Source organism: Plecotus auritus, assembly GCF_963455305.1.
Source record: "Plecotus auritus genome assembly, chromosome: 5".
NCBI classification, from domain to species: domain Eukaryota; kingdom Metazoa; phylum Chordata; class Mammalia; order Chiroptera; family Vespertilionidae; genus Plecotus; species Plecotus auritus.
The window spans coordinates 50,472,833-50,485,659 of record NC_137776.1 but is presented as its reverse complement, the minus strand read 5'-3'; the positions used below and the strand labels follow the sequence as shown (position 1 = coordinate 50,485,659).

Sequence of the window (12,827 nt, the reverse complement as noted above, 5' to 3'; positions counted from 1 at the left end):
GGAAGCAGTGAAAATGCGGCGTCAAAGAATCAGATCACAAATGAAAGAAATGGAGGAAAACAAACGACTGGATATAGAATTCAAAACCACGGTTATAAGGCTTTTCAAGAATATCCTAGAAAAGGCCGATAAATATAACAAGACCCTCGAAGATATGAAAAAGGACCAACTAGAAATTAAACATACACTGACTGAAATAAAAAATATTATACAGAGACCCAAAAACAGACTAGAGGAACACAAAAATCACGTCAAAGAATTGAAATACAAAGAAGCAAAAAACACTCAACCGAAAAAGCAAAAAGCAAAAAAAAAAAAAATAAAATCCAAAAAGTTGAAGATGGTGTAAGAAGACTCTGGGACAACTTCAAGCATACCAACATCAGAATTATGGGGGTGCCAGAAGAAGAGAGAGAGCAAGATACTGAAAACCTATTTGAAGAAATAATGACTGAAAACTTCCCCCACCTGGTGAAAGAAATAGACTTACAAGTCCAAGAAGCGCACAGAACCCCAAACAAAAGGAATCCAAAGAGGACCACACCAAGACACATCATAATTAAAATGCCAAGAGCAAAAGACAAAGAGAGAATATTAAAAGCAGCAAGAGAAAAACAGTTAGTTACCTACAAGGGAGCACCCATACGACTGTCAGCTGATTTCTCAACAGAAACTATGCAGGCCAGACGGGAGTGGCAAGAAATTTTCAATGTGATGAATAGCAAGAACCTACAACCAAGATTACTCTACCCAGCAAAGCTATCATTCAGAATTGAAGGGCAGATAAAGAGCTTCACAGATAAGAAAAAGCTAAAGGAGTTCTTCACCACCAAACCAGTATTATATGAAATGCTGAAAGGTATTCTTAAAGAAGAGGAAGAAGAAAAAAGTAAAGATAAAAATTATGAACAACAAATACATATCTATCAACAAGTGAACCTAAAAATCAAATGAATTAAAAACCTGAGGAACAGAATAATCTGGTGAATATAATAGAATCAGGGGCATAGAAAGGGAGTGGACTGATAATTCTCAGGGGGAAAGGGGTATGGGGGGTTCATGAAGAGACTGGACAAAAATCATACACCTATGGATGAGGACAGTGGGGGGGAGGTAAGGGCAGAAGGTAGGGTGGGAACTGGGTGGAGGGGAGTTATGGGGGGAAAAAGGAGAAACAATTGTAATAATCTGAATAAAGATTTATTTTAAAAATATATATATATATATATTTTTTTTTTAAAGAATTAGTCCTTGTAAAGTTAGATTTAGTATTACTTAATGGGACTTGCGCTGGGAATAATGGTGACTAAAATTTTTTGTATGATAATTTTTTGCATGATAATTTTTTGCAAGATAAGAGTGGAGGGGGAATATATGTACTTATATATATTCTTATTAATTTCATTATAATTGGGAAATAGGTGATCTTTTTTGCTGTTTCAAACTTGGTCATTCCAGGAGAAGGCTTTTTAAGTTTTGGGTTTGTTAGTTAATGTTTTATGTGCAACCTCAAAGTATAAAATAAGGAAAATTCTTCCAGTGTATGTGGTGGGGAGGAGGACGAAAATGATAGAGGCAGGTAATTTTGGTGCCATGTTATTAGGTCTTGCAGGTTTTTTAGGGTACTTATCTATCATATTGGGATAATTTTGAAAGATGTTGAGGGGCCCTGTAACTATAGTTTGATCTGTAGTTAGTGTGAAAGAGCCACAGTATAGCTCTTGTGGACTAATGAGGGTTAGCACCTGTGTTTTTTCTCTTTTTGTACCACAACTCCCTTGCCTTGACTGATCCCAGGTTTTGAATAATAGTCTTAATAAGATCTAACACTTGACAATGCTTACTGTGTGCCAGACACTGTGCTATGGGCTTTATTTACATGGGATATTTAATCAGATATTCATTTTACATTTCATACAATGCACCAAGAAGATATTTGCCCCTGGGTCACACAACTGGTAAGTACTGATGGTATAATGATTATCTAACTCCAGAGCCATGCTCTCAGTAATCTAATTGTACTCAGTTCTGATATTTGCTGTTACTCTGATCATTAGAATTATTCTGGTGTTTAGAAAATAAAGAATAAGTATTCAAACAAATTATCATTGATGTATCTCTCATTACTCTCCTTTATAGGGAAATTTAGGAACCTTTTTTATTACCAATGTGAGAATTGTGTGGCATGCAAATATGAATGACAGTTTTAACGTCAGTATACCATATCTGCAAATTGTAAGTGCATGATGCATTTTGATGACCTCATTTTAATGCAGAATAATCAATTTTTGTTCAACAGTTAAGAGGACTTTGGGGATTAGAAGAGTTATCTTTCTGCCTTTTTAAGTAGCAGCAGTTTAGCTGAGAGCATACTTTTAAAATGTTGATAATTTACTATTTCAACATAGAAAAGACCCAATTGTACTTATATTCAAGGGAAACAGCACCATTACAACTTGCTATTAAGAAATATACTGGATTCTAAAACTTAGTTTTCATACACATTAAGATGTGTGTTTTTTAGATTCCGTTCAAAGGGTTTTGGCTACCAAAGTTTTCCATAACCTTTCTGTGATGCAGGTATATGGTTGTTCCTTGGCATGGGTTCAGCATACCAATCCATACACTTCATTTTGGCTTTCTTGCTACTTTTTGCTCAAACAAAAAGGATATTGTTTAAAAGTCCTCACCCAAAGATATATTTAGAGAGAGGAAGGGACAGAGAGAGGGAGAGAGAAAAACATCAATTGGGAGAGAAACATCAATCAGTTGCCTCCCGTATACACTCTGACTGAGGATTAAACCTGCAACCTTTTGGTATACAGGACGACACTCCACCCGGCCAGAGCTCTGCTCAAACCTCCCCCCCCCCCTTTTTTTTTTTTTTTTTAAGAAAAGCAAGCAAGAATGTATTGACCGAAGCAAAAACACACTTAGGACAGTGAAACTAGGAAGGGTATAAAAGAAGTAGCAAGAGAGGCTAGACTGGGCTGCTTTGTCTCACTGAGAAGTCAGAGAAAAGGGAGCCATGGAGACAGGTTCAGGGGGTTAGCCCAGGACAAGCTGCCACTGCCCATTGCTCCCCTGGTTGCAAGTCTCAGGGATCCCTTAGAGGTTAGGGGATTCGTGCCTGTTGGGGAAGGAGAGGGAAGAGGGAAGGGCATGGGAGTGCTCCCTGGAGGGAGAGTGCTGTTCAAACCCTTTTAAAGACAGAATAAAATCATTCATTCTGTGAATGAACTGTTTACATTGTATTCTGATACAGCTTTGGTGAAAGGAATCAATATGGTTTTTAATGATAATGGTTTTAGCTTAAGTTGAAGCTGTTAAAATCCAGAATAAGAAGTAACTACATCTAAGACCAATTTGTTTTGGGAAAATATAAAAGTAGTTCTTTTTACTCTGCTTTTGCTGCTATGATAAGTATGTGATAGGGTGAAACAAATAATAAACAATAAACTGAAGAATTTCATTTTACATACAATCTAGTTCAAATTAGATGGAACATAAAAATACTTAATGAAAATCTTGTGAAATTATTCTATGATAATTGCCTTTAATGTAGTGTAAGAGTAGTCTTAAGACTAAGCAATTTCATTAATAAATATTTATGGATTAGATACAATGTATGTATATTTGGAAAATGTCATTTTTAAGAGACTTCGTGGCCTATGAGAAGGATGATTCTTTGGAAAATATTCCCAAGCCTATCTTTTGCTAAATTGTTTGATTTCTGAGTTACTTTAAAATATCTAATCATTCATTTGCCTGATATTGAGAAGCTGCTGTGTGCTAGATGCTAGAGATACAATCAGAAAAATCGCCCTGACCGGTTTGGCTCAGTGGATAGAGCGTCGGCCTGCGGACTCAAGGGTCCCAGGTTTGGTTCTGGTCAAGGGCATGTACCTTGGTTGCGGGCACATCCCCAGTAGGGGGTGTGCAGGAGGCAGCTGATAGATGTTTCTCGCTCATCGATGTTTCTAACTCTCTACCCCTCTCCCTCCCTCTCTGTAAAAAAAAAAAAATCAATAAAATATATTTTTTTAAAAAAAGAAAAGTCATGAACCAGAACATCACAGTTCCTGCCATCAAGGAGCTTTCTGTCAGGTGGTGAAAAGCAACACATTAAACAGAAAATCATAGATGCTGATAGAAAGAAAATTATTTCTGGCCATCTAACGAAATACAAGAATTTATAATCATGGCTGGGAAGATGTGACAGAGTCCACATAGGTATTTGATAAATTGGTGCTTCTGGTGTTCATTGCTGTTTTATATTGTATTTACATGTGTTTTGCCTTGCCTAACCTAAATTCTATTATGCTGAATAATTGATGAGTAGTAAATACTAGTAACCTGTGCTTTCTGCTCTTCAAGTAGGGTACTTCTTGTTCTTTAAGAATACAGTTGCCAGTATGGCTTCTGGATGAATTCAGCCAGGCCCAAACAGCTTGCAATCTGATATCATCACAGTCTGTCACTAAGACAGTCATAGTCTAACTTCAGCTCATTTAACACCTCAGCCATTGCCCTGACCCCATTCCTATATATATCCTTGCCAGTTTCCATCTTACCGGCCTGTCAGCCCCAGTTCCTGGTTAGTTTACGTACTGACAATGCAGGTGCCAGTGGTTCTAAACCAGGACTGTGTGCACAACTGGTGGGGTGTGAAGTAGTCTAGATAGAAGGCCAGGTTTTCATAACAATTACCATTTAATCAGTCTCCCTTCCCCCTCTAATCTCCTATCTCACCCCCCTCCTCCTCTTCCCTCTCCAAGCATTTCCCTCTTGCTCCCTCTTCCTCTCTTTCTTCTTTCTTCTCTCTCTCTTTTTCAACCTCAAATGTCTGTCTGGAAGTATAATATGCCATCACCCACCACAGACTACCCTTCTCTGTCTGTTGGTCTGCTGGTCATAATGGTAGATCCCCCATATTTCCTCTCTAACCCCACCCAAGTACCTTTTGTGTCACTTTCCACAGGTCCTGCCTGCCATGGTGCTTTCCCCTCTTCCCTTCTCCTAGGCCAGTGGTCAGCAAACTCATTAGTCAACAGAGCCAAATATCAATAGTACAGCGATTGAAATTTCTTTTGAGAGCTGAAAACCGACTTATGCGCATGGGCCGCGAAGTTTCAATCGCACTGTACGTGCGCTCCCGCATGTGGTATTTTGTGGAAGAGCCACACTCAAGGGGCCAAAGAGCCGCATGTGGCTCGCGAGCCTCAGTTTGCCAACCACTGTCCTAGGCCACTGATGTCACTGCTCATCATCTGCTAGGCAAGCTTCATCTTCATGTTCCGCTTACCTGTTGGTGTTAGATACATTCGACCTATCCCAGCCTTCCTAGATGCCCAGCGACGAATGCACTTAACTTGTTTTTTTCTTTTAGCAAATGGAATGGAGATTCTTCTTCTTTCTTCTTCTTTTTTTTTTTTTAATGTTATTTTATTTTTTTTAAACATATTTTTATTGATTTTTACAGAGAGGAAGGGAGAGGGATAGAGAGTTAGAAACATCGATGAGAGAGAAACATCAATCAGCTGCCTCCTGCACACCTCCCACTGGGGATGTGCCCACAACCAAGGTACATGCCCCTGACCGGAATCGAACCCGGGACCCTTCAGTCCGCAGGCCAGTGCTCTATCCACTGAGCCAAACCGGTTAGGGTTTCTTTTTTTTTTTTTTTAATGGAGATTCTTTAAGAAGTTAGCCATCTACAATGTAAGAAACAGAAGGCACATGTGACTTTTAAAAACTAAACCAGCCTTAGGAGCCACAGAAGACTCTGGCTCTGCATAACTAAAAGTTTGCTAGCCTTTGGTTCAAAATATCCAGAAAGATTCTCTGACTTCTAAGGAAGTTAGAGAAATTTGTACATATTTCAGAGATGTCATCCTTATATTGCCTTATAAGTTTACCACTTATTTCAAATGTGAAAGTTTTCATTTTACTAGATCTCTGTGGGAGTATAATGAAGGAAAGAAGAATTCTTTTATGTAGACTATGAAAAGTGGTTTATTGTATGAAAGTTGAAAAAATATGCTAAAAATTCACTACCATCAGATAATAAAAACAGCATTTTTTTTCTTTTTCATTTTACATCTAGCGTTCAATAAAGATTAGAGATTCAAAATTTGGGTTAGCTCTTGTCATAGAAAGCTCTCAGCAGGTAAGATACTTAATATTTTTATTAATCTTCAATAGATTTTTTAAACTATGTGAGTCTACTTTTAGTTTTATTTATACTGTAACCAGTTTACATCCAAGAAGAATTTTAGCTCTAACATGAAGTTATATGAAGAGTTTGAAGTCACGCAGTAATTGTCCCCATAGGAAGAATCCTGGTTATGTGTCTTTGTTGGACAAGCATACTCATTACTTTCATTATGATTATCATGTTTAATGACAGAGTCAAGTCACTGTACTTTTCGTGCATTACCTCAATCTTTACACAACTCTATGATACAGTTACTATTCTTTCCCCATTTTACAGTCAAGGAAACTGGGGCCTAGAGAATTTAGGAACCTTGCCCATGTTCTCACTAGTAAATGGTAGGGCTAGGTTTCAATTCAGATCTGATTGATTCACAAGACTGTGTTTGAGAAACACGGATATATACAGATATACACACACATTTGAGACTTATTTTCTCACAAGATTATATTGTGTCTAATTATAAATTGCTATGCCCCATTATACCAGATTTTTTAAGAAATACATTTAAATAAAAATTTATTATTTGTAAAATCACTCCTCTTCTCATTTCTAAGTTTAAATATGAATGTCTACTCCTTTCCCGTGGCCTGTTGATTCGAAGCTGCCATTTATTGAGTGCTTACTGTGTTCTAGGAATGGTACAAAATGTCATATATACATTATTTTATTTAGTACAACAACCTGTTAACCATTTTATGGTTAGAAAATTGAAGCTTAGAAAGAATAAAAGTTTCCTAGCACCATACAGCTAGTAAAATTTTTTAACGATATTTTTTATTGATTTCAGAGAGGGAGAAAGAGATAGAAACATCAAGGATGAGAGAGAATCATTGATTGGCTGCCTCCTGCACACCCCACACTGGGGATCGAGCCCGCAACCCGGGCATGTGCCCTGACCAGGAATCGAACTGTGACCTCTTGGTTCATAGGTTGACGCTCAACCACTGAGCCACGCTGGCCAGGCCAACTACTAAATTTTTCATTTTTCAAGGTGATAGCCTCAGGTAGGTCATCCCCTTACCTCTTTTAATATATAATGTATTCCTTTTCAAGGTCTGCAGAATAAAAACTTAGTTCCCTTGGCCATCACAATCTACAGTATATTTTTAAACTTGAAATATCAGGTTTGATATTTACAGATGAAATGATGTGATATATGGATAGGCTTTAAAATAATCCTGAGTGTGTGAGGGGAGGAAGTCTGGGGGAGGGTACAGTTACAGATGGAAGAGTAAACTGGATGTAAACTGGATGATTGCTTCATGGACGCTTACTGTACTCTTTCTATTTTTATTTATGTTTGAAGTTTTTAATAATAAAATTTTTATTTTAAAAAATTAGCTTACGTATTATGCTCTGAAATAAGGACAATTAGAGCTAAAACTCATATGTATATCCTTAAATACCATTTCTCTGGCTTGTTTCTTGTTTTTTCATTATTTTTCCTTGTAGAGTGGAGGATATGTTCTTGGCTTTAAAATAGATCCTGTTGAAAAACTACAAGCATCAGTTAAGGAAATCAATTCACTTCACAAAGTCTATTCTGCCAGTCCTATATTTGGAGTAGATTATGAGATGGAAGAAAAGGTAATTTCCTCACTGTGTGAAGTACAGTGTTTGCTGAATTGTTTTCACACAATCTATAAAATTCAGATATAAATACATTATGTACAATTTAATTTTAAACTATGTTTAAAAGGACAACTAGACAGACTCTGCTCTGTGCTCACCACCTGTCTTCTCACGGGCTGCTTCATCATTAATTCCTGCCCTTCTCGGTGAGCAGCATATCCAGAGAAGTCTCCATATGCAAGGCTCCTTGATGTAGACAGAATAGAAACTCTCACTCTATAAGCTTTGTTTTTATTCTACTTCAGCCTCTCATTCGCACAGGCAAACCTTACAGACACCATTTTCTTCCTCCACGGCCCTACAGCATAGCAACTGCAGGAGTTTGCTCCACCAATATGGCCTGTGTCCACCCCTATTCCTCAGTTCCTGTGCAAGACCAGTTATGAAATATTTTTAATATTATCCCCACATGTTTGCTCTTTGTCTCCCCATGATACCTGGTTTCTCACCAGTTCGACTCTCCCGGTACATCAGTTCTCTTTTGGCTTTACTTTCAGCTCTCCAGCTAGGACCCTTGTCATCTGATTTATCACTGTGTACTCACCAGCCACTGCATTAGAGACGCCCTCTCTGTGTGTTCTATCAGTACCCTTGCTAGAGGCTCTCTCACTGGTACCCTCACTGACCACTCCATCACAGGTTCCCTTGCTGTCTGTTTTATGGGGCCCTCACTGTATACTCTATTGCTGGAGTCCTTGTTATTCACTCTTTCATCAGAGTCCCTACCGGTACTCAGCATGTTGAGCCATATCACATATCACATATATTATCTATATTAATTTCTCATTTATAATTTTATTTTAGTAATTTAATTAGGTAAATAATTTTCCAAGTCAGTAAAATACACTAAGACTTGGTTGAGTATCTCAAATTTGGCATACCTAAAATGGCAGCGTTTTTCTCAAAAACAGCATCCTGCCGATTTATCTATTTATTTACTACTTATTTATTTTTAGCATTGTCAAAGTTGGCTGTACTCAAAACCACAGAGTTCCCCCCCTTTATTTATTTATTTATTTGTTTATTTATTTTAGAGAGAGAGAGAAACGTTGAGTTGTTCCACTCATTTATACATTCATTGGTTGATTCTTATCTGTGCTCTGACAGGGGATCAAACTCACAACCTTGGCATATCGGGACAACACTCTAACCAGCTAAGCTACTCAGCCAGGGATTTTTCCCATTATCTTACTTTACACATTCAGTCAATTATACCAGTCTCTTCCCTGTTCCTATCTCCTCCTTTCCATACAAACCCAACTTCAATCCTAACTTCACTATTTATTTTTTATCCTAGGCAAATCTGAGTTTCAGTTTTCTCATTATAAAATGAAGATAATGCCCTGGCCAGTTTGGCTCAGAGGGAAGAACATTGGCTTGTGGACTGAAGGGTCCTGGGTTCTATTCCAGTCAAGGGCACATACCTCAGTTGCAAGCTCAATCCCTGGCCCCAGGTGGGGCACATGGCAGGAGGCAACAGTCGATGTGTCTCTCTCACATCAATGTTTCTCTCTGTCTCTTCCTCTCCCTTCCACTCTCTCTAAAAAAAATTAATGGAAAATTAATTAATTAATTAATCTTTGGGTGAAGATTAACAAAAAGCAAACAAATAAAATTTTTAATTAAAAAAATAAAATGAAGATAACCTCTCTTTAAAAGTTATTGATAGCCTAAACAACAAAAGAAGTTATTGATAGCCCGGCAGGCATGGCTCAGTGGTTGAGTATCTATCAACCTGTGAACCAGGAGGTCACAGTTCAATTCAATCCCTAGTATGGGGCCAGCATGAGGCAGCAGATAAATGATTCTCTCATCATTAATGTTTCTCTCTCTCTCCCTCTCCCTTCCTCACTGAAATCAATAAAAATATATATACTTTTTAAAGTTATTGATAAAAATGTTATTGATCATATCTATAAAATGCTTGGCACCTGGGAGACACTTGGCTTGTTAGTTCTACCCATTATTTCTCTCTTTCCCCCTTCTTTGGCCCCAGTACATATAATAGCCTACCATAATAGCTCACTCTGTCACAGCATATAAATCCCTCCTCCAACAGCCACCTCTCCAGGGAGGTCTTCCCTGACTATCCATCTAAAATGGCAACTCCACCCTAGCCAGTTTGGCTCAGTGGATCAAAGGTCTCAGATTCGATTCCGGTCAAGGGCACATACCTTGGTTGCAGAGTCCTCCCCGGCCTGGGCCCTGATCAAGGCTCATGCAGGGGGCAACCAATTGATGTGTTTCTCACACATCGATGTTTCTCTCTGTCTTTCCCTCTTTCTTCCACTCTCCCTGAAAATCAATGGGAAAAATATCCTTGGGTGAGGATTAACATTAAATAAATAAACAAATAAGCAAACAAATAAATAAATAAAATGGCAACTCCCATCACATTTTTGTCCCTCATTCTGCTTACTTGCTTTATTTTTGGTAACACTAATCAGTCTCTTCTGCTATAAATAAACTCCATGAAGTCAAGATTTTTATCTGTTTTCTTTAACCATTATATCTCCAGCAGTCTCAACTGGTACATAACAGATTCTTAGTGAATATTCATAGTTGTTGAACACATATTTGCCATTCACTGCTCTAAAAACTTTATATGCATCATCTCATTTAATCTTTTCAGCAATACTGTGAAGTGTATTATCATCTTCATCCACAGTTAAGGAGACCTTAGATAGGTTAAATTACTTGTAACAGTCACACAGCTCTGAACATACTTGAAATACTGAGGCTAACCTCAGAATATGAAATCAGTTCACTCTCTTGTCAAGCAATACCCTTCTACCCTCAGCCCTCCCCCACCAATTACCTATCAATAAAGTCCACATTTTTTGAGCTGATATTAAAGAATTTCAGTAGACTTCAGTCTACCTTTCTCACCTTATCTGCACAGCCACAGCATCTGGTTGTACATGCACACTGTTCAACTCTAGAGAACATTGTTCACATGAACTTTAGCGCGAATGATGCTCCCTAGTGTTGTTCAATACTAGAGCCCTACTTAGTTCTTTCTGTCTCATGGAACTCTTATATTGTGACCATACTGGGTTATTCATTCTCCAGCCACATCCTGTGATTTTTCACCTTTGCTGATGCTGACCCCCTCTGTCAGAAATACCCTTTCCCCTAATCCTCCCTATGAATATCATCCTCATCCTAAAAGCCCTAGATCAAGACCTTTACGTTATGAAAATTTCTGGAATTCACAATTCAGAAGTTGTGCTTTCTCCAAACTCTTTGATTATAATAGATATTGCTTTTGTTACAGCTACTTTCGTATGTTAAACCAATGATATTAGTAACATTTTACCATTTTCAGCTAATAAAAATGGCAATTTCAGATGGTTCAACCTAATATTTAGTTATTTGTAATTATGTTTTATCCTTTGCCCCACCTCCCACTAGATTACAAACCTTTCTTGGTTAAGGTCAGGGACTTTAAACCCTTGGTAGCACTAGTATAGTACCTGATATACCAAGGATACTCAAGTATTTGAAAAGCAAGTTCATAAGTATGAGTATTATATTATGTTTTACCTTTTAGAATACTCCCTCCCTACAAAGCTTAGTTCTTTTACTTTTCACAGGTTCTACTTAAATGATTATTTGGGGGAAAACTTTGTTTTGTTTAACTGTATGAAAGAAAATCAGATAAAGTTCAATGAGAGTTTTTTCTTTTAGAATACCTGTAAGTATTATTTTAGAATTATATCTGTAAGATTTCTTTTAGAATATCATATTGAGGATGTGTAAATTTGTCATTTTAATTCTTTTGATGATATCAATTTCAGATTTGAAAGCTTAGGTTTAACTGGCTGATTTTTTATTAGCCAAGTTAGTTTTAATGGAATATGTTATACAAGGAATTTTATAAGACTTGAATAGTTTACAATTGTGTTATCCTTTTACAAATTTATAATTCTCAGCAAATTTTACTAAAATTATTTGTTAATTAACATTGTCTCTTTAATGCATTTTAACATCTGATTTTCAGCCACAGCCTCTTGAAGCTCTGACAGTTGAACAAATTCAAGATGATGTAGAAATAGACTCTGATGATCACCCAGACGCTTTTGTGGTGAGCATCACAAAGAAGGTTACTCAATTTCTTGTGATTCTGAGTCACGTTTTATTAAATTATAGATTAAGTATGTAAATACCATTGAACTTGAGACCTTTGAGAGTATTTTAAACATGAGTTATAGTGTAATATTTTTTTTTAAGTTAGGGATTTTGTGTGTGTGTGAAAATATTTTTTAATTACCAAACTGGGAAATAGTTTGAGAACACAATTATTCAGATTTCAGATATGTGAAAAGTTTTCCATACTAATAAAAAATGCTAAATATAGTTAATTAAATTAATTTAATATCTGTACTTTCTATTTATAGGTATTACCTTCAATTTATAGGTATTTTATCTTAAATAAACTTTCCTGTTTCTAAATTTGTATTATCTAATTAATAGTCAAAATAATAATAATGCTTACTTTATATTGTGGTCTAAGAATCTGACCAGAATACCTCTCTGAGAACATATATTTCTAAACAAAAATGTGAAATTAGTATAAAATATTTAATTATAAACTTCTACTGTTATCTTAAACTCTATGAATTTGCTGACTGATTGCTTTGTTTTGTTTTGCCAGCATCTTCTTGTAAACAAAAAGTAGGGATGATATTTCATTACCCTCTAAGTCATACTTTTTATCTTTTAACAATGCTAATTACACATGAAAACAAAGCACAATTTTTAGAGCTTAAAGCACAATTCTTGAAGATCTTAATAATGACGGACAGAAAAAGCAAATTCTGCTACCAGCATTGTAAAGATAATTAAGAAAATTATTAGACACATAGTAACAGAATATAAAATATATTGTCACAGAATTTTTCTGTAAATTAATTATCTGTTCCTTAGCTCACTGACCTATTATAATATTATGTCACATATGTAAAATATAATTTTC

General features: G+C 36.5%; 1 protein-coding gene across 8 annotated transcripts in view; it reads left to right on the top strand.

Moving 5' to 3' along the window:
* BBS5 (Bardet-Biedl syndrome 5) overlaps positions 1 to 12,827 on the top strand; it is a 34,358-nt gene that overhangs the window by 20,612 nt on the left and 919 nt on the right. For 4 of the 8 annotated variants that reach the window (XM_080669210.1, XM_080669209.1, XM_080669212.1 and 1 more), the window contains exons 7-10: positions 2,140 to 2,235; positions 6,107 to 6,169; positions 7,670 to 7,804; positions 11,853 to 11,936. In XM_080669210.1, the coding sequence (XP_080525336.1) occupies positions 2,140 to 2,235; positions 6,107 to 6,169; positions 7,670 to 7,804; positions 11,853 to 11,936 (378 nt within the window). The remainder of the gene's footprint in view (positions 1 to 2,139; positions 2,236 to 6,106; positions 6,170 to 7,669; positions 7,805 to 11,852; positions 11,937 to 12,827) is intronic. The other 4 variants (XM_080669214.1, XM_080669213.1, XM_080669216.1 and 1 more) reach the window with 2 other exon arrangements.